The 22895-nt window shown below is 41.6% G+C and overlaps 1 protein-coding gene across 3 annotated transcripts in view; it reads left to right on the top strand.

The window, feature by feature from the left end:
* pde8a (phosphodiesterase 8A) overlaps positions 1–16444 on the top strand; it is a 131269-nt gene extending 114825 nt beyond the window's left edge. For all 3 annotated transcript variants that reach the window (XM_059639175.1, XM_059639177.1, XM_059639176.1), the window contains exons 20-22: positions 5400–5567; positions 9090–9219; positions 10299–16444. In XM_059639175.1, the coding sequence (XP_059495158.1) occupies positions 5400–5567; positions 9090–9219; positions 10299–10405 (405 nt within the window). In that variant the 3' untranslated portion in view covers positions 10406–16444. The remainder of the gene's footprint in view (positions 1–5399; positions 5568–9089; positions 9220–10298) is intronic.
* Positions 16445–22895: the final 6451 nt, after the last annotated feature.

The following is a 22895-nucleotide window of genomic DNA, read 5'->3' as shown; positions in this document are numbered from 1 at the left end:
GTTATTTTGGACAGTGTTCTTGTTTAATTTGCCCCTTCAGAACAAATGATAGTGTGTGCCTAGATGGTTAGGAATATTTATACCATTCTATGCTGATTAGGTTATGTAAATTGCTTTCATTGACTGGGTTGCCTTGGGAATGGAATTCTTTCTGTGCCCATCTTTGCTACGTTTCTGCCTTTAAAGTTATCCCTTGTCAAGTTATTGTGATTGTTCAGTTTTCTAAATCAGATTTTGAGTTGTTTGGTGATGCGCCATCTGACAAAATGAATCCCATCATCAGCGCAGGCCTTGGTCTGCGACTGAAACTGTTGCACTTTGGTCTGAGGTATTAATTGGCTAGAGCTGGTAGCACATGCCATTGGACTGACTACATTTTGTGAAATACAGGAGTTGAATTTTGTAGTGTCTACTTGCGCCATTTATTCACCCTACCCATCCCTCTTTTCTCCCTCCCTCACTAATAGTTTATTACCCCAAACCAAAACAAAAATAGCAAAAATTCCTGGTTATATGAATGTCCATGACAGATGGAGGAACCTTACAAAAGTGCAAATTCTGATGGTGCTGTGTATTACTGCTGAAATTGGATTAGCGATAATTACGCAAAGTGACAGTGTGTTTTAGGCAGCCTGTAGTTTTCATAACATGTTGATAGCAACGCTGCTTGCAGATATCATTATAATCCCAACATCAGTTATGAAAAATTGTTAAATATTTATCAAAAGACTAGATTTTTAAATTTCCAAATAAGTGTTGGACTCTTACTTGATCACCTGTGTCAGTTAACTAACCATTGGTTTATGATGTTTATTTCAATTGCTCTCTGTTTAGTTAGTCTATTTTGGCAGGAGGAATAAAAAAACAATTTCACAAAGACGCTGCCTAATCTGTTAACTTGAATTTACAAATTAATAAACTCACTTTTTACATTCTTATAAAAGAAGAATTAATAACAGCTCACATGGATTATAAATAAGAAGTGAATCCAAAAAAGTGAAATCAAAATATTCGGATCACCTGAGTTGTTCAGAGAGTGGGCACTTGAATATTGCAGTCATTGCATTGGAGGTTACTATTAGCATTGATGTTCATTATTGAACATTCAATTTAAAAATTGTTAGTTTTGCAGGTTGATTTCGATTCCATTGTTTTGGTCTCTCTTTTTCTAGGGACTGAATTCGAACACTTATATTGAGAGAGAGTCCTTTTTGTCCTGTTCCTTTGATCTGTCTTGTTAACTAGCTGGCTACTAACTTAGTGAGAGAATCCCTTTACTTGCAACACAGGTGTCTAGGGAATTGTTCTTCAACGTTACAACACGCTAACACTTGAAACTAGATTGGTGAATGAGGATACTTCAGTTTGCTGTGACACAAAACCATTCAATCCCACTAGCATCCTCCAGTAGAGTTGAAACTGGCTTTCTAACGCTTGGCCCGATGAAGGGTCCTAACCTGAAACGTTGAATTTCCTGCTGCTCTGCTGTTTGACCTGCTGAGTTCCTCCAGCTCCACACTGTTGACCCTGTCCTTGTGTATTATTCAAAAGTGAAAATACAAGATGTGTTTGAAGTTTAGGACATAGTCAATGCCAGTGTGGTTTGCTGTCAAGCATGGCAGAGCCAACCCTTGTTATCTTGTCGGCACAGTGCAGTCTATTTTGACTTGGCTATCTCCCACTGCCACACCCCCCCACGCACATGCACACACCTGTGTGTCTGCCTCTTTAGATGTGACATTTGAGAGTCTCTCCTGCTAGCACATGCTGTATCTTTCTTTTTCTCTCTCAACACTTCGTGTGAAAAGGGCAGAATTTGGGATTACAAACTAAAAGATCCTATTGTGCTTTTGGTGTTCTGACTCGTGTATCTGACAAGTGCTTTCAGTCCACCCAGTCATTGACGCATTTACCCCACTTGAATCTCCTCAAACCAATTCCCTATTGTAAACCTGTTTTCCTCTCCCTCTAAAATTCTTGTCAGACTTCTCATCAAATTTAACTGCACTGTTCCGTTTGTTACAAAAAGTGGGAGCAAGATAGAATCCCTCTGATAATTAACCTAAAACACCAGTCCCAATCGGTTATGGCAGGAGTGGAGATTCTCTTCTAATAATTAAACCCAGAAAAGCTCACCTTTCCCCTCCATAATATGTTAAAGGAAATGATAAGTAACTATTTATTTAACCCTAATAGTGAACAAATTATGAGAACTGTTAACAAACTGAGCAATCCCCACTAATTCCTAACTGTTCCTTAACTGAGAGAAATTCCACTGGTATGCTATTCCAATAAACAAGTCCCACTTTATATAACCCAAGTTGTAAGGAAAGGAAAAAGTAAAAGTCTCTCAAAGTTCACACTGAATGTGTCTTTTGGAATGATTTGTCTTCTCTGTCCCTCCAGCCTTTCTTCTGCTGATCTTCCTGTGAGGGATGTTTTCTCTAATTTCTTCTTTGAGGATGAGCGAGAAGTGTCATGGTACCTTTTTGATTTTTTTGAAAGAGCTTAATGATTTTGTGTGAGAACTAGGTTTCTTTCTCAGATGGCGAATTTGTTTTCACTTCAGATGGCAGGTGGCTCTCACCCTGATGTTTTTCAAAAACCCCCTTCTTATATATCCCCAAATGATACATCAGTTTCCCCTACTGCATCCCTAAACCAGCCCAGTTCGTCCCCTCCCCCCACTGCACCACACAACCAGCCCAGCTCTTTCTTTCCCCACACCCCCCCCCCCCCCACCACCCACTGCATCCCAAAGCCAGTCCAACCTGTCTCTGCCTCCCTAACCGGTTCTTCCTCTCTCCCATCCCTTCCTCCCACCCGAAGCTGCACCCCCATCTACCTACTAACCTCATCCCACCTCCTTGACCTGTCCGTCTTCCCTGGACTGATCTATCCCCTCCCTACCTCCCCACCTATACTCTCTCCACCTATCTTCTTTACTCTCCATCTTCGGTCCGCCTCCCCCTCTCTCCCTATTTATTCCAGTTCCCTCTCCCCATCCCCCTCTCTGATGAAGGGTCTAGGCCCGAAACGTCAGCTTTTGTGCTCCTGAGATGCTGCTTGGCCTGCTGTGTTTATCCAGCCTCACATTTTATTATCTTCAGTTTCTATAATGATTGGTTTCAGTTTGTCAAGACCATCAGTTTCAAGTTCAAGATACCAAGGTGGAGAGCTGGATGAACACAGCAGGCCGAGCAGGAAGGCTGATGTTTCGGGCCTAGACCCTTCTTCAGAAAGGTCTGAGCCAGAAAGAGCAGCCTTCCTGCTCTGATGCTGTTTGGCCTGCTGTGTTCATCCAGCTCTTACACCTTGTTAACTCAGATTCCCCAGCATCTGCAGTTCCTCATATCTCTGAAACAGTTTCAAATTCAGTTGGATTTCTGTTGCTGAGTGCTCCGCTTAAATGAATTGCTGAGTCCAGCTTGTTGCCAAAACATCAAAACAAGACAGCTGTTTTGCCTGTAAACTGTAAGACCTTTTGATACACTTGTTTCAAATTGGGGCTCTTTGTACAGTACTTATGAACTATTAAGCACAGAAATAGCACAATCTTCTAAAGGGATCAGGCACTGCTTTTCCCCACTATCATTTTTACATTCAAATTCTCACTTCCTACCTTCCAATCAATGAGTATGTTACACACCTTCATACACTTCTCATGGTAGTGAGTTCCACAGCCTCATCGCTGGGTAAAAACATTTCTTCAGAATTTCCTGTTGAAACTTTTGGGTGTCTTATTCCATTCAATGAACAGGAGTAGCCTTGGCACTTCGAACCCCTTCTGCTGTGCAATAAGATCATGGCTGATCTAATTTTAACCCCAAGTCGACTCTCCTACAAATCCTTGATAGCATTTTGTCCACTTGGTAATCAAGAACCTATGTATGCCAGCCTTAAAAATATTTAAAGATTCTGTATCCAGTGCCTTTTTGAGCAAGGAAATCCCAAAGACACTCAAACTTCTGAGAGAAAAAGATGTTTCCTTGACTGTCTTAAATGGACAAACATTTATTTTTAAGACGTGACCCCTGTTCTGGATTCTCCCATAAGAGGAAACACATTTTTCAAATCCACCTGGTCAGGCCCCCTCAGGTTCTTTCATGTTTCAATTAAGCCACCTGTGACTCGTCTAAACACCAGAGGATACAGGCCTAGCCTGTCCAGACTTTCCTCAAGGTAATCCATTTATTTCAGATATTAGCCTAGTAAACCTTTTCTGAATTGCTTGCAACATCTTGACATCTTTCTGTAAGTATTGTGACCAGTAGAGTCCTCCACATGTGGCCATTTCGATGCCCTATATAACTGAAGCGAAAGTTCCCTGCTCTTGCATTCAATTTCTCTCACAATAAACAGTATTCTGTTACCTTTCCTTATTACTTGCATAACTTTGCATGAAGACACCCAGATCTCTGCATCTCGGAGTTCTACAACTTCTCCCCATCTGGATAATATGCTTTTATATTCTTTGTGCCAAAATAAGTACTTTAACACTTTCCCACATTATACATCATTTGACAAATCTTTGCTGGCTTACTTATCAGTATCCCTTTGAAGCTCCTTATGTACTTTTCACAACTTACTTTCTGACCTGTTTTTGTATCATCAAATTTAGCTACCATACCTTCAGCCCCTTTATTCAAACCATTTCACAAAATCATAGAACTGTACAATAAAGAAAAGGCCAACAGAAACCACCCTAAATTTATACTTGTCCCACTTTCTAGCACTTCTCCTATAGCCTTGGACATTATGACATATTAAGTGATCAACTATGTACTTCTTAGAAGTCGAGGTTTCCTGTCTCGGCTACCCTCCCCAGGTATCCAACTGTCATCTCATGAAGGTTCAACACAGGCTCAACACAACTTCTCTACTTTTTCAATGCAATCCTCTAGAAATAAAATGACTTCTTGGTTGCTTTTTATATGGCCTTACCAAGATACAACTTTGGTAATTCTTCAAGATAGGATCATGTTGCTGTGTTAATTTAGTGCAGTGATTTTTGCAGTAACATTCTCTCTTACTGTAGCTTCATGCTGGTATATTCCATACATTATCAAAAGTACAGAAGCTAACCCACAATTATCCAAAACCATTGAAAGTATTAGTTGCAGTTGTCCAACTCCTGCCTTCCACCTGGACTACTGGCTAGAAATTCACGTGTTAATTGACAAGCATTTTCCCAAATTGTACAAAGAAGGGAGTCTTACTTGCCAGGATCTCCTGTGTGTTTGCTGTCAGGAAGGTGGGTGATGACATTAGTATATAAATTGTTTGGTTGTCATTAATGGTAAGATTTCAGATCTTTGCTCCTTACTCAGGTTAGATACTATTTTAGCAATCAGTGAAGGTGTTTTAGAATATGTGTGGTTTTGCTGTTTTCTTTGCAGAATGGTGGCATCAATGAAGATTCATGTAATACCATCCTCACATCTCCTGAAAATCGAACTCTGATCAAACGCATGTTAATAAAATGTGCAGATATCTCCAATCCCTGCCGACCCTTAGATCTCTGTATTGAGTGGGCTGCACGTATTTCAGAGGAGTATTTTGCTCAGGTGAGGCTGAAATTTTCATTTGCTTCCTGTCGTCAAAGACTGATTGTATTGATGTCTGGTAAATTGAAAAGTTATTTAATAGTACAGAATTTGTGCGTTGTTGAAAAGAGACTCTTTATTGAAGTTTTTTGTCTTAGACAACCTTATCAGGAAATTCTCAAGAAGTACCAATGTAGAGGGAAAATAAGATTTATCCTGATGAGAGGATGCTGCTGATGAGTTAGCAAGTGGCCTCTGGTATGAGGGATGGCATGAGCAACACACCAGTTAGGCAATGACACAATTAACTCGTCAAGCTCCGTCTAAATTTGAACTGGGCAGGTTGGCTCATAAGTCAAGTTGTCACTGAGTCAGGAACCAGAGTGGTTGTTGCTTATTTCAAGTTGAGATATATGGAATTATTCTCAAAGAACAGGGCCCTGTGTTGTTAATATATATAAGTTTCAGTCCACGTAAGTGCTATATATTCAACCCTTGAGTGATCTTGGTGTGAGCAACAAGTGAAGCTAGCTGTTTCACAGTGCTACTATGCATTAGACCATAAGATGTAGGAAGAAAAGTAGGCCTTTCGACCGACTAGGTCTCCTCTATCATTCAATGAGGCCATGGCTGCTCTGATCATCCTCAACTCCTCTTTCCTGCCCTATCCCCATAATCCTTGATTTGTTTACTGATTTAAAAACTGTCTGTCAACCTTTAATATTCTAAACAACCCAGTCTGAACAGCCCTCAGTGGTAAAGAATGCCATAGAGTCATTGCCCTCTGAGAGGGAAACAAAACCCTCCATATCTGTCTTAAATGGGTGACCCCTTACTCTGACACTACACCTTCCGGTTCTAGGCAAGTGTAAACACCCTCTGAGCATTTGCCCTGTCAGGTCCTTAATCTTGTATGTTTCAATATGGTCCCTTCTCAGTCTTCTAAGCTATAATAAGTAGAAACTCAACCTCTCTGCATTAGACAATTCCTCCATCCCCTTCTCTGCCTCTAATGTCAGTATATCTTGAATAAGGATCCACAATGGTTCACTGTATCCCATGTACAGATTTAGGAGGACCTCAGTATTTTTATACTTCATTCCCCTATTCCCTTTGAAATAAACACCATCTTTCTGTTTGCCTTCTCCATTACCTTCTGGGCCAGGTCACTAGCTTTTGCAATTCATTTGCAAGAACCCACAGATCCCTCTCTTCTGTAACTTCCAGCAGTATTTCCCAATTTAAATTCTATACGGCTCCACTATTCTTCCTGCCAAAGTGCACAAGCTCAGATGTTCCCACATTATGATCTACTTGCCAAGCTTTTGCCTACTCACTTAGCCTGTCCATGACTCCTTCAGATTCTTTGTGCATCCTCAGCAGAAACATCAATTTTTATATCATGAAATTTGACTATAGTATGTTGACTTCTGATATCTAAGTCATTGATGTAGTAAATAATTATAACCCCAACACTGATTCCTGTGGGGCTCACTGCTTGTAGGTAACAATCCTGAAAATGGCCCCTTTATTCCAACTTTGTCTGCAGTTTGTTTCCCAATCCTCTTTCCATGATATACTACATCAACTACCATGGGCTCTTATCCTAAGTAACCTAATATGCGGCCCTTGAACACCTTTTGGAAATTCTAGTATATTGCACATGTACTGGTTCCCCTTCGTTGTGGAGGTGCCATTGTTGGATTGTGGTGGTCAAAGTCAGAAGTCGCACGACACCAAGTAATAGTCATAAGAAATAGGAGCAGGAGTAGGCCGTTCAGCCCTTTAAGCCTGCTCCGCCATTCAATAAGATCATGGCTGATCTTTTCATGGACTCAGATCCACTTATCTGCGTTCTCACCATATCCCTTATTCCTTTATTGTTCAAAAAAGATCTACCTTAGCTTTAAAAACGTTTACTGAAGTAGCGTCAACTACTTCACTGCACAAGGAATTCCATAGATGAACAAACCTCTGGGTGAAGAAGTTCCTTTTCAATTCAGTCCTAATAGCCCAATATGTTTGTTTAGAATCTCTCAAGCTTTCCGAGAGCAGCCCCTTCATCAGGTGCTCTCTGAAAGCTTGTGATTCCAAATAAATAATTGGACTATAACCTGGTGTCGTATGACTTCTGACTTAATTCCCCTTTGTGTTCTAATTGTTACATCCATAATATAAGTAATAAACTTGTTCAGTATGATTTCCTCTTTGTGAAGCCATGCTGACTGTGCTTGATATGAAGTATTTTTAATTGCTCCTCCAATGCGTCCTTTTGCAGTAGGTGCTGGTATTTTCCCAATGACAGATGTTAAGCTAACTGGTGTACAGTTTATTTTTCCTCCTACCTTTTTGACTAAGAATATTACATTAGCCATTTCCCAATACTCTGATACGTTTCCAGAATCTAGGGATTGTTTGAAGATTACCACCAATCCATTTGCTAGTTCTGTTCCTACTTTCTATAAAATCCCCTGACGCAACCCAACAGGCCCTTGGAACTTTATCGGCCTTTAACCCCATTGGTTTTCCCTGGTACATTTTGTTTAGTGATTGGTCTCTTGACTTGCGCCCTCGCCCTTACCCGGGCATGCCTTGATTATTCAAAGTCAGTCTATCTCATTTTAAACCTATTGCAGTTCGTTTAAAAATGGACAAAAGAACTAAATCCCACAGGTGAATTGAGAGAGTATCCTTTAATATCAAGGCTGCATCGAGGTGCCAGAGCAAAATTGGATTCAGGGAAAAAACTCTTTGCTGATTGGAATCGTTAGAGTTGTACCTGGCACAAAGTAAGATGATTGTGGTTGGCGGAGGTCAGTCATCTTAGCTCCAGGGCATCCCTGCAAGAGTTCATCAGGGTAATGTCCAAGACCCAACCATCTTCAGTGGTTTTGTCAATGATCTCCCTCCATGATAAGGTCAGAATTGGGAATGTTCACTGCAAAATGATCATCAGTCGCAACTCTTCAGATACTGAAGCAGTTTGTGTTCTAATATATCAAGACGTGGCTGATATCCAGGCTTGGGCTGGTGGAAAATAACATTTGTGCCACACACATTCTAGGAAGTGACCATGTCCAAAAAGGCATAATCTAACCACCATCCCTTGACATGCAATGGCATTACCATCACTGAAACCCCTGCTATCAACATCTTGAGGGTTATTGACTAGAGTTCAGCATATAAATGCAGTGGCTGTGAGAGCAGGTCAGAGGCTAGGAATCCTGCAGTGAGTAATTCACCTTGACTCCCTAGAACCTGCTAATGTTCCAGGATGTTGGGTAGTCAGTCCAAGTGTCTGCTGTAACTTTGGCCTAGCTTATAACCATTTTATTGCTACCCTACCCTGATATTCCTTTGTGCAACTCCACTGAGGAATGACATTGTAAATAGAAACCTGGAGGGCGGAAACAACATTTTCTCAGTGAGCTGATTTCATGAGCATGATTATGCCAGTCTGCTTATATACTGCATTATTTGATATAAGTGCTATTATTAAGATTAGCTGAGTTCCTTTCATCTGCAAATCTGTCTCTTTAATAGACTGACGAGGAGAAACGACAAGGGTTACCTGTAGTCATGCCAGTGTTTGATAGAAACACTTGCAGCATCCCCAAGTCTCAAATTTCCTTCATCGATTACTTTGTTACGGATATGTTTGATGCCTGGGATGGTAAGTGTGTTATTTTTTTTCCCCTCACACCCTTTCCCCTCACATCAGAGCTCAACATGTTTTACAGTCCAAATGATAATGTGAAGCTGTCATTGGATTACATTAAATTACTAAAGTTCTTTTGATCATACTAATTCTTTGCAGTGTTTTAAATCTGTCACAAATTCTTTTGAAATCTTATTTCATTTCTCCAATTTTCCAATTTTCAGTTCCTCTAATTCCTCTTCTGCAAGTGTTAATTGTTCCTCTTTGCACAGGCCACAGATTAAACTTGTAAGGGACAGTTGCAAAGACTGTTGGATAATGCGCTTACCCAATCGAGGTAATGCTAATCTAACTAAGGGAACTGGTCGGTGTGCTCTTCATTTGTCAACTGAATCAGTTCTGAAGCACAGGTCATATGATGTACAGTTTCAACACAGTAATTGCTGTGTCACCCCATGGACACAGCTCCCCTTTCTGTCTGTGTTATTATAGCACTCACTGCATTACACAGAAATAAGCCACTTGGCTACACATACTTCTTCCCCCTTTCAGCTAACCCTATCAGTCAGTTTGTGCATCACAATGCCTCACAAACAAGATAAATGATCAGATAATATGTTTCGGGAACGTTTTACTGTAAGATACAGGCCATTCAACATTACTAGTCCATGCCAGGACTTGTGCTCTGCACAAATCTCCTATTTTAACTTCTCCTTAATGCCATCATTATATATTCCTTTCTCACTTCCTGTTCCCCATGAGCATGCCCACACTACTCACCTGAATCATTCTTCGTCATCACTTGGCCCACATTCTCCGGATAAATTATTCTGGATCAGATTTATGAGTGATTTTCATGTTTATAGTCCTGAGTTTCAGATCCCTACAAATGAAACATTATCTCTACCTTGTTGAAAGACTGAATTGCCCACTTTTTCCTTGTTACTATAATTCTATCTAACGCTGTCAAATGTTAAACAATCTGTCAATTGACCCCTCAGCTTTCTCTTTGTCTCACTAGTAGCCCAAGTTTGTTACATCTTTATTATTAATTCTTTGATATGTGTCTTTACATTTTTGTTTTAAATTTGTAGTGTTTGCTGACCTGCCCAACTTGATCCAGTACTTGTCGATTAATTTCAAATATTGGAAGTGTCTGGATGAACAGAAGCTGCATTCTCTCCGTCCTCCTGAGCCATGAATGGGCTGTGACCAGGCCAGATGTATTGTCAGACTCATTGCCATTTGTACAAGTCATGCATTGCTTGCCATCGGATTTCTTCAAAATGAGGCAGTCAAGCATGACATCCCAAGGGAAACATGAAAGCAGGACGCTTTGCTCTAACTTGGCAGTCTGTTTTCAGAATTTTTTACACTGGATAGATACTGTGCAATCCTGCTCCAGTGTAAAGCTCCCAGCAGGACTGATGAGAAAAAATAGTTTGTGTGATCCTCACAATCAGCTGCTGCAGAACACCATTGCACATTTTTAAAAACTCACTTTAACAGTGTATCTGCTTTCTTTGTGTTGGGACTGTATTAGGTATCTGTACTTCATCATGGAACAGTGTGTGTCAGAGATCTGTCTCGTCACCTGCACAGAGACCCCACAAATCAAATCAGTACCACCAAAAAATGCAAGACATGAAGGAAACCTCAGCATTTAGTGAAATGTATCTTGTTTATTTTTAAGACCTATTGAAAAGAAGCACTCCCTCCTTCCTGAGCACTACTGAATCTGGTTTATAAGTTTGAAGAAAAAAAATCTATATGTGAATCTAGGTGCAAATGTTTAAAACAAAAGCTTTTCAAACATGATCATTAACTATTATGATTTAGATGATCTTTATTTATTTTGTTAGATGTTTAATATTTTCTATGAATTTATATAAATGCTAAAAGAAACCAAAGCCAACTTTCGAATAATAACATAAATTGACATGATTCAGATGTGTTGATGTACAGACCTTTTTATTTTCATAATACAAATACAGAACCTTCTAGAACAAACTTTTTTTCATTGATCTATATGGATAGAAGTATCTGTTTAGTTGTATGTTAATGGGGGTTTACATTATGGGAGGGCATTGCTCCTGCAAACCACCTGAGCTCCATCAATGTTTTATCCTTTGTACTTTTGAAACCTGAAGTTATCGGTTACCCTCTTAAGTCATTGGGCCCTTTATAAAAACCATCAGACTACAGTGGGCATTATTTACACCAGGGCTTCTATTGGCTTCAGCAATTACTTTCTTCACCAATTTTGTTTAAATATTATCCTTTCCCTGGTGTATTTCCCATTTCTGCCTCATTTTATAAAATATTCCAAGTTTTTATGTATTAGCAATGTGAATCCCGTCTTTGGCTACTAGTTGCTGATTAAACAATCGACCCATTATTTTACCCTTTTCCTCACATTCTGTGGCCAATTAGTTGTGCTTTACTTGTATCTCACTTTTAAACCCAAGTGGTTTGGAAATTCACATCCCTCTGCCATGTGGAAATTGCAATGCTTGCCAGGCATTTGGTTTGCTACTTGAGGTACAAGGATTTTGCACAGGTCTGGAGAAGATTCAGGAAGTAGAAATGAAGAATTTGCATTTGTATAGAGCTTTTATCAGTACTAGGAAGTAACTTAAGCCTTTTCACGTTGGATTGCTTTTGTAACGCAATGATCAGGTATTTTGTGCACAGCAGGTGGTCACAAGCTACAAACGTGAGAAACATAGAAAGTAGGAGCAGGAGGCAGCCATTAGTCCCTTGGAATTTGTTCTGCCATTCATCATGTTCATGGCTGATCCTCCAACTCAACAGCCAAGTCCTGCTTTCTCTCTCTCCATAAACTTTGATCCCATTCACTCAAGTGCTATATCTAGTCACGTCTTGAATACTTTGTGTTTTGACATCAACTACTTCATGTGGTCATGAGTTCCACAGACTCACCACTGTTTGAGTGAAGAAATGTCTCCTCATCTCCACCCTAAATTGTCTATTTCGAATCCTCAGATTATGACCCCTGGTTCTGGACACACCCACCATTGGGAACATCCTCAATCTGTTTTTAGCATTGTTATCAGATATAGATATAGATGAGAACAATGGAGACAACTCACCTGCTCTTTTTGGAATAGCAGCTATGGGAGTGGTGACCTGAGATGGCAGATGGGTCCTTGATGCAACATCTCATTTAAATCATGGCACTTCTGACAGTGCTGCAACACTTTCCGCTTAGACCTGAAGTGTCAGTCTGAAGTATGAACTCAAGTCTCTGGAGTGAGGTATGAAAACACAATCTTCTGACCCAGGTGTAAATGAGATCTTTGAATCACAGTGGCCTTAAAATTACTGAGCTCCATTTCTCCTATGGGTGTTTCTGCTTGACTGTAGTGGCACTGATCACTGCCATGACGGGAGTTTCAGTAAAACCTCCCAACTGTGAGATGGCAACATTTCCACACGTGTGTTTGACAACTTCATGCTGGAATTCTGCATCCAGTCATGTGGTATGGAGCAGTAAAAAGCCAGAGATTTGAAGGCTACAGGCAATTCAGCTTCAGGTCGTGGTAAAACACCCGTTGGCCAACAATAAGATGCACCATTTTCCATGTTCTGTTTCTCTAATAAATTGGATGCTACATTATTTTAATACTTGTAAAAGCCATCAGAGAAATTGATATTTGCTGCACAGGAGCTGGATTTTTCTTAATTTATTTGAATATTGTCAGGGTGTGCCAAAGTAGCTGTCCCCACAACAGTCCAACTCCTGGCATGCACGTAACTGAGCAGTTCCTCTTGTTTTATTAGTATTGGGCACATTCTGACATGTTAAGGGAAATTGGGAGCTGCAAGTGCAGGATTAGCATTGGTGCCAGTTGCACTAGTATTATTTAGATGGTAATCCGAGAACAGGAACAGGCCATTCTGCCCTTCAGAACTGTTCTCTTGATGAAAACAATAGGTCATGACTGTCATGACAGTTAGGTCATGACTGAACTCATGGAAAAATTTCTGACAATTCCACAAATTTTGCCCTTCGTAAGATGTGTTTACCTACTTGATTTTCAATGTCTCTAGCTCCCTGCCTTGTGCAAATGCCCTCAAGCTCTTTGAAGTCAGAAATTGAATGTGGTTTTATTCCTGTATGGTTGCTAGTTAGGGTTAGGGTTAATGATTATGCTTGATTTGGCTCAATGATTATGCAGAGGATCCTAAGCTAATTTGTCAGTAACTCCAGGCAGCAGTTTGATTTTTCTCTAAGCTAACTACCAAGAAACCTTAGCTAGCATTCCTGTTGACTCCTCCCACTCTTAGCTGTGAAGTGCACTAACTGGTGACAGTTACAGTGCCTTCAGTTTTAATCAGTTTTTTAACATGAATATTTATCTTGGACAATCGATTTACTGAACCATTATGGCCCTTAATTAAACATGAAGGGATAAAGGAATTAGGAGCATTCAGCTTCTTAAGCCAGCTCATCTGTTCAATAAAATTGTGACTGATCTGATCGTGGCCTCAATTTGACATTGCTGCCTGCCTCAAAACCTCACTCAAAAGTTAATTAAGAAACTGAAAGTTTTGAGAATCTGGAATCTTAGTGAGCAGGATTGTTGGCAGATGAAAGTTTTTTTTTAAAAGTTAGCATGCTTATTTTCAGATCTCCACAAGGCCTTATTCAGAGCTACCTCAGTACCTCTGTCAGTCCTCCCTCAGCTATCATTAGAGATTTCTTTCTCTCTGTCCGATTGTTCCCTACCTATTCATTCTGCCCTGTGAAAGTTTCCTCTCACCTCTCCACTGTGCCGTTCCCAACCCTTCAAAAACCTTATTCAACCTTCTCTGTGAGCTTGCCTTCATTATTTTTATGCTCCACTTCAATACTTCCTCCTGTTCCCCCTCCTTTTAATGTAATTGTGAGGAATCTTTCTGCCCCCTGAAGGGCAGTATTAAAAAAGCACATTGTGATGGATCTGTAGATGATAATTCAAGGGAGTTGAATTCCATAATGTCTGTGTCCTGGTCCTAAGGTTACATCAGACCATCTTGTCTTGTCTTTTGTGATAAACAAGTGAGATTTCTATTTCAGATTTACCTTTTGACATCTTGGGAAATAATGTTAACCTGCTGAACATAGACTGGCAGAGAAAGCTGTTCCTCATCCTGAGTTTGTCTCTGATCTCCCACCCGCACTTATCCACAAATCAATTGCATGTTTCTTAAAATGAAATTGATGTACTTAAAATCTCCCATTTTGAACGAACTTAAAGTTGAGAGTACTTGCCAACGTAATCCTTTACGCCTTAATATCCTGAGGTTTTGACTTCTTAATAACCCCTCAGTAAATCATATACCGCTTTGCTTTAGAGAATCTACGCCTGGGTGTCTGTTCCTGAACTATCATAGTCACGTTTGACATACCAGCTGAATTCTGCAGTTTATCTGGACAAAGTTTTTTTTTCAGAAAACCTTGAGTTTCTGAAACTCTTCCTCTTTTAATTTATTTGTTGCGTTATTTTAAGTAAATTGGCCATTTATCAGAACCCATGCCCAATTTTGCTTCAATTGAAAATGTTTTCTGCCTAAGGCAACATGGTCATTTTTCCTTCCATTAATTTTAGGATTCCTAAATTATTATTGAATCCCTTGCCTTTGACTCTCCCTATATTGAGTGGGGATGAAAATTGAAATAACTCCACATTTCAGTTAGCTGAATCTGCAGACTTGTAAATATACATTCCACAATGTGTTTTAATAGAACTCTGAAAATAATGTGACTGAAAGTGGCAGGAAGCAAAGATTTCACTAATTCCAAAACTAACATTAATAGCTGTCATGCTGATTACAGAATTGGTTTGTATCTGGCACTTGCTGCTGGAAGCCACATTCAGTTTTCCCAGCGTAATGTTTCTAGGGAGCCCATGGCTTTCTGTAATAGTTTTACTGTCTCTGACCTGAAAGAGACAAGTTCTTGGTACCACTCAAAACATTTCTCAAAAGCAAATCACTTGTATATGGTTTCATCAGTAATTTTTATTCAGTAAATCAAAAAGTTAAGTATCAATTGCATTTAAAATGTTGAACATTAATGGGAGATAAATGTTGTACAGCCTGTGTTTTTCCCTTTTGTTCATTTCTTTTTGTCTGTTTTTCTCCATCTCATCTCTATCCCTGACTTTGTCTCCCCCTCTGTCTATCAATGTTATTTCTTTATCAGCCTCTATAGAGGGAGTTCTTTATTTTTCACTGATCCATTTTGTTTCTGTAGGTGAACAACTGGCATATTACATGTGCAAACTCAACTGGGAAAGGTAGGTGTCCTGCAAGTTTCTGTTGAAGAGCTTGCCTGAGAAGGAATGAATTCTTGAAGTTCATCCTATTCCGCAATTAATCTTATTCTTTAAGCCACTTGCTACGCAGCTGATTATTCTGGAATTGTAAGCCGTGAAATCCTCGAATGTAAATGACCTTTAACAGACCGTGTACCATTTGCATTGTGAATTGATTTAACCTATGGCTGCAAGGTTCTGTGGAACACTTCCAATTTAGCCAGAGCCCGTCTGAAAACACAACAGACTGTACTGTGACTGAAGCCTCAATTTCAATGAGTTTTCTTATTTGAACAATATACTTTATATGCATACATAGCCACTAAAAGAGTTAAGTTCTGTAAAGTTTTTGCGTATGGAGAATCAAACAAATATTGAAGTTTAACTTTCCTGACAGTTCCAATAAACTAACCAAAACACATTTCATGTGTGGTGCACTTGAACAAGAACCAGATGGCAGCATCCAGACTCATGAACCCAGGGCTCATCCAGTTTTTTTTGGTCTTTTCTCTTTTTCAGTTTTTGCTTTTACTTCAAGACAGAGCTCAGTAATGGCAGCGATGGGGGTAATGATGAGGTAGGCAGCTTTGGGGTATCGAGCATCGTGCTGGCTGACGGGGCCCAGAGCATGACTGTGGCAGACAGTATCAAAGAGATGACTGGTGGACCAGGAGTTGGGACACTTGGATGGTAGGTCTGGAGCAGGACCCTGGCAGCCAGTATTGAGGAGGGGCAAGCACAGGACCTGGTATCAGCTGCTGCATTGGCAAAGGTGAGGTAAAGACAGTGTGAAAGATGGCAACTAAGGCGTGGCCACTTTGACATTAGTTGGGTCTAGCACAGGCAACTTCAAAGCAGTGGCAGAAAGGTTATGGACTCTCTTTAAGCTGTATCTTTTTAAGATCATTCTTAAGCTCTGCAAATTGGTGCTGGGTGGTGATGACAATGGAAGCTTTTCACTGTATTTTTCATAAAAACACGTGACATTAAATCATTGATTCAATTCCTTACTTGTGCCAAGTTATTTTTTCTTTATTCATTCATGAGATTGCTGCCCAGTTATCAACATTTATTGCCCATCCCTAATTGCCCAGAGGGCCATTCAGAGACAACCACCTTGCTGTGGGTCTGGATGTATAGGCCAGACTAGTAAGGACGGCAGTTTCTTTCCCTAAAGGGCACTTGTGAGCCAGATGGATTTTCCCAGTAATTGACAGTGGATTCATGGTCATTATTAGATTCTTGATTCCAAGTATTTATTGAATCCAAATTCTATCATCTGCCGTGGTGGGATTAGAACCTGGGTCCCCAGAGCATTATCTGGATCTCTGAATTAACAGCCCAGCAATACTTCCACTAGGCCATCGCCTCCCCATTCATTATTTACGTATGTTCTTGAGGTGTCATGTATGTGAATCCACCACTGTTCCCCTTTCCACAGATGTGTTAATAGTGTATATGTGAATTGTTGCTGTTCTCTGACAAGTGCACTACTTCAGAGGTGCTAAAATTTCAAAAGCAAACCCGGTTAAACTGGGTGATTGATTAAAGCCAGCAGTTGTAAGAAAATGATCCTTCATGAAACCTTGCATTTCATTCGACAGTAAGCATTGTTACCAGCCTCCCTTTCCATGGTTGTAGCTGCAGCACTCTGCTGAGACTGTTCTGTGTTGATCACATTCTTGAAAGGGCACCCTGACAGTAGTTCTAAAGTTACTCTAATTCATTTGAATTTATGCATTTTCTCTAAACTCCCACATAATCATCGATTTATAATCAGTAACAAGAACAAAAACAAACTGCTGGAAAAACTCAGCAGATCTGGCAGCACCTGTGGAGAGAAATCAGATTTAATATTTTGGGTCCAGTGATCCTCTTTCAGATCTCATTTATAACTGTGATTTTATAACCAGTAATTAGTAACAGCTTTAAGCATATCAATTAACCTTTCTAGTAGAACTATGTCTTTTGTTTAATCTAGATATCGCAATAAATCTCCAGTCAACCTGAGTTGTCACTTTGACAAAATGAAGGAGATTAGTGAAGCATTTCCCTGTGTAACATGTTGGTGTTTTTCACCTGAGACATTGAGTCATACCAACTGAGCCAGATGCCTCTGCTCAGCCCCTCTTGGTGATGACACTTAAGTCTCCCATTTTGAGTACATTCTTTCCTTTGCCATCTTCATTTCTTCTTCCATTTGATTCTCCAAGTGGAGGCTTGGTGAATCATCAGCTGAGATGGACAGGAAAGTGGAAATCAGGAGATTTCCTTGCCCATGTTTGACCAGATGACATGACATTTACTGGGCTCCAATCAATATTGAGGACTCCCAAATGTATACCACAGTGCCACGACCTCTGGTGGATCTGCTGTGCTGTAAGACAGGAATGAGGAAGAGGTGTCTGGGATGTTAGTTAAAAGGTATGATTCTGTGGCATGTTAGTTGGTACAGCTGTCCCCATTTTGGTGGGAGTATCTATGGGAAGGCAGTGGCATAGTGCTAATATCACTGGTCTAGTATATTTGGAAATATGTTAATGATCTGAGGACTTGGGTTCAAATCTAACCATGGTAGATTTGGTAAAAATCTGAAAAAATGGTAGCTATTGATTGTTGCAAAGACCTGTCCAGTTCACTAATCTCCATTCTTTCTTAGATAATGGGAACTGCAGATGCTGGAGAATTCCAAGATAATAAAATGTGAGGCTGGATGAACACAGCAGGCCAAGCAGCATCTCAGGAGCACAAAAGCTGACGTTTCGGGTCTAGACCCTTCATCAGAGAGCTCTCTGATTGAAGGGTCTAGGCCCGAAACGTCAGCTTTTGTGCTCCTGAGATGCTGCTTGGCCTGCTGTGTTCATCCAGCCTCACATTTTATTATCCATTCTTTCTTAGTCTGGTTTGCATGTGATGTCCACATCCTCTAAACTGAGAAGAATATTAAGAGGACTTTGCAGGCTCAACAGAGCAGCGTGTGCTTTTGCTGTTTCCAAATCTATAAATAGGTCAGATTAGGTGGTTCTTCCAGTTTTTTTTGTAGAAGCTTTTGATGAGTAAGCCACAACTGAGTGAAACAGTAGGTCAGGTCCCAGAGATTTATCCACCTTCATATTTTCTGAGACTTCCACAATTCCTCTTCTGTAATGTGAGCTCTTTTCATAACACTAATGTTTATTCCCCTGAGGTCTATAGCCTCTTTCTTTCTCCTATCTCTTGAGGTCCAAAACAAAGACAATCTCTTTGATCTTTAAGAGCCCCTACCCCCTCTCCAGTTGCTCTCTTAATGCACTTGTAGAAACTCTTTTGATTATCCTTAACCTTTGTTTGCCTTCCTGGCATACAGCAGAGTCTTAGAATAAATTGGGCCTTTCAGAGTGGCAGGTGGTGACAAGTGGGTGACTACAGAGTTTGATCCTGAGACCTCAGCTGTTCACAATATACATTAACAATCTGGATGAAAGAATTGAATGCAATATCCCTAAATTTGTAGATGACACTAAGTTGGGTGACTGTGTGTGCTGTGAGGAGGAGACTGCTATGAGGCTGAAGGGTGACTTGGATAGACTGGTTGAGTGGGCAAATATTTGGTAAATGCAGTATAATGTGAATAAATGTGAGGTTATCCCCTTTGGTCACAAAAACAGGAAGGCACATTGTTATCTGGTGGCAGTTTAGGAAAAGCTGAGGTACAGTGAGAGCTGAGTGTCACAGTGGAGCAGTCACTGAAGGTTGGTATGTAGGTGTAGCAGGCAGTGAGGAAAGCTAATGGCATGGTGGCATTCATAGCGAGAGGGTTTGAGTATTAGAGTAAGGGTGGCTTGTTACAGTCATACAGGGCCTTGGTGAGGTCAATCCTTGAGCATTGTGTGCAGTTTAGGTCTCCTCATCCGAGGAAGGACATTCCTATTATTGAGGGAGTTCAGTGAAGGTTCACCAAGCAAGACCAGCGAGCCACTGGAGAGGTTCTCTGGGATATCAGCTGTGATCCTGACACCATGTCATGGTGTGACCTTACTCAAATCAGAAACAGTGTGCTGTCTGAGCGACCAAGTGTCTCCCTTCTCTTGGTGTTTGGGTTGCTGATTGTAAATGAATGTCTTCCTGGAAACTTCATTCCCTGACTCATCCCCACTCCCCACCTCAAGCACAAGTGAAAAGACCAATTGACTCGGACAAAAGCAGCTTTTTCCTTCCTCCACGTTTTCAATATTTTAATGTCGGGGAAAGAGAATTCTTCAAAGAAAATGCCCGTAAACATTCCTAATAGCCCTCTGATTTTGCATTTCACCAGGATTCCACATGGCAGTGTCTTTAGATGTTACACTACAATCCTGAGAGACTACAACCATTCCTGGAATCAGTGGTACAAGCTGTATCTCAGTTAATATCCATGATTGAGCATTATGCTCCAGCTATACAAAATCCTGGTTCAGTCACATCTGGAGTATTGTGTCCAGTTCTGGTTGCCTCATTACAGGAAAGGTTTGGAAGTGTAGATTTAACAGGATGTTGCCTGGAATGGAGGGAAGGTCTTACGAGGGAAGGTGGAGAGAGCTAGGGCTTTCTGTTTAGAAAGACAAAGGATGAGTGGTGCCTTAATAGAGGTGTACAAAATGATCAGAGGTATAGATAGAGTGGACAGCCAGAGACACGCTCCTAGGGTGGAGGTAGCTATTACAAGGGGCCATAGGTTTAAAGTGAGTGGAGGTAGAGACAGGGGAGATGACAGAAGTAGGTCCTTTGCTCGGAGAGTGGTCAGGGTGTGGAATGCATTGCTGAGAAGATAGTGGATTCGCCCTCATTGGGGTCATTTAAGCAGCTATTAGACAGGCATATGGATGGTAGTATAAGGTAGGGATGGAGGTTAGATAGACCTTCGGTTTCAGGTAAAAGTTTTGGCACAACATGGGCCAAAGGGCCTGTATTGTGCTTTACTGTTCTATGTTCTATGATTCCTGGGATGGCTGACATATGCGGAAACACTGGGTCGACTGGGCTCGATTTTGCTGAAATTTAGAAGAATGAGGGGAATCCTGATGGGACCGGATTGGCTAGAAGCAGAAAGAATATTCTTAATTTTGGAGAAATCCACTAGTAGGGTTCCCAGTCTAAAAATAAGGGGTAAACTGTTCAGGACGGAGATGAGGATGAATTTCTTCATTCAGTATTGTGAACCTCTAGAACTTTTGACCACAGGAAGCTGTTGGGGCCAGTACATTAGATATATTCAACAGGGAGCTGGATGTGATCCCTGTGGCTAAAGGGATCAAGGGGAATGGGGAGAGGGTGGGAATGGGCTACTGAGATTGCATGCTCAGCTACGATCATATTGAATGGTGGTGCAGGCTTGAAGGGCTGAATGGTCTACTCCACCTATTTTCTGTGTTTCTATCTCCCTCTTAAGAATGCCCCTACACTCTTTACACTGTGCAAGAAATTCATTTGAACCCAATTGTCTTTATGTAACACGATTCATTTTAATTCTTGATTTAGAACCTCAATATCTTTATACATCCATTGTTTTGTAATTCTGTTAGCTGTACCTTTCAGTCTAACAGGAACCTAATGATTCTGAGTTCTCATTTTTGAAAGCCTCCAACTTGTCAGATGTCCTTGTGAACAGCCTACTTTAATCCAATCTTCTACCTGACAAAGGAACAGTGCTCCGAAAGCTTGTGATTTCAAATAAACCTGTTGAGCTATAATCTGGTGTCGTGTAATTTCTAATTTTGCCCACTCCAGTCCAACACAGGCACTTTCATACAAATCAGCTTCTGGGAGTGCTTGCCTCATACCATTAAAAATTCATCATTTGGTGAAGGGTGGCCATGGGTACCTGCGTGGGCCCAAGCTATGCCTGCCTCTTTGTAGGTTACGTGGAACAGCCCCTCTTCCGCTCCTATGCTGGCCCCAAACCCCACCTCTTACTCCGTTACACTGATGGCTGTATCGGCACCACCTCTTGCTTCCAAGAGGAGCTCAAGCAGTTCATCCACTTCAACACCTTCCACCCCAACCTCAAGTTCACCGGGACCATCTCCAACACATCCCTCACCTTTCAGGACCTCTCTGACTCCATCTCAGGCAACCAGCTAGAAACTGATGTCCATTTCAAGCCCACCGACTCCCACAGATACCTAGAATACACCTCCTCCCACCCACCCTCCTGCAAAAATTCCATTCCCTATTCCCAATTCCTTCGCCTCTGCCACATCTGCTGCCGGGATGAAGCATTCCACTCCCACACATCCCAGATGGCCGCGTTCTTCAAGGACCGCAACTTTTCCCGCGGTGGTCGAGAATGCCCTTGTCCGCGTCTCCTGCATTTCCTGCAACACATCCCCACACTCCTCTAGCGCAATAACCGCCCAAAGAGAATCCCCCTAGTCCTCATGTATCACCCCACCAACCTCCGCATCATCCTACAACACTTCTACCATCTACAATCCGACCCCACCACCAAAGACATTCTTCCAACCCCACCCTTTGACTGCCTTCCGGAGAGACCACTCTCTCTCTGGGACTCCCTTGTCCGCTCCACACTCCCCTCCAACCCCACCACACCCGGCACCTTCCCCTGCAACTGCAGGAAGCGCTTCCCTCGCCCCCACACCTCCCTCACCCCCATCCCAAGCCCCAAGTTGACTTTCCATATTAAGCAGATGTTCACCTGCACATCTGCCAAAGTCGTGTACTGTACCTGGTGTGGCTTCCTCTACATTGGGGAAACCAAGCAGAGGCTTGGGGACCGCTTTGCAGAACACCTCCACTCAGTTCGCAATAAACAACTGCACCTCCCAGTCGCGAACCATTTCAACTCCCCCTCCCATTCCTTAGATGACATATCCATCCTGGGCCTCCTGCAGTGCCATAATGATGCCACCCAAAGGTTTCAGGAACAGCAACTCATATTCCGCTTGGGAACCCTGCAGCCCAATGGTATCAATGTGGACTTCTCTAGTTTCAAAATCTGCCCTCCCCCTACTGCATCCCAAAACTAGCCCAGCTTGTCCCCGCCTCCCTAACCTGTTCCTCCTTTCACCTATCACCTCCCCACCTCAAGCCGCACCTCCATTTCCCACCTACTAACCTCATCCCGCCCCCTTGACCTGTCCGTCCTCCCCGGACTGACCTATCCCCTCCCTGCCTCCCCACCTATACTCTCCTCTCCCCCTTTCTTCTCCTCTATCCATCTTCGGTCTGCCTCCCCCTCTCTCCCTATTTATTTCAGAATCCTGTCCCCTTCCCCTTTTTCTGATGAAGGGTCGCGGCCCGGAACATCAGCTTTTGTGCTGCTACGATGCTGCTTGGCCTACTGTGTTCATCCAGCTCCACACTTTGTTATCTTGGATTCTGCAGTTCCCA

The sequence above is a fragment of the Stegostoma tigrinum genome, chromosome 33, assembly GCF_030684315.1.
Source record: "Stegostoma tigrinum isolate sSteTig4 chromosome 33, sSteTig4.hap1, whole genome shotgun sequence".
Classification (NCBI taxonomy): Eukaryota; Metazoa; Chordata; class Chondrichthyes; order Orectolobiformes; family Stegostomatidae; genus Stegostoma; species Stegostoma tigrinum.
This window is presented reverse-complemented; position numbering and strand designations above follow the sequence as displayed.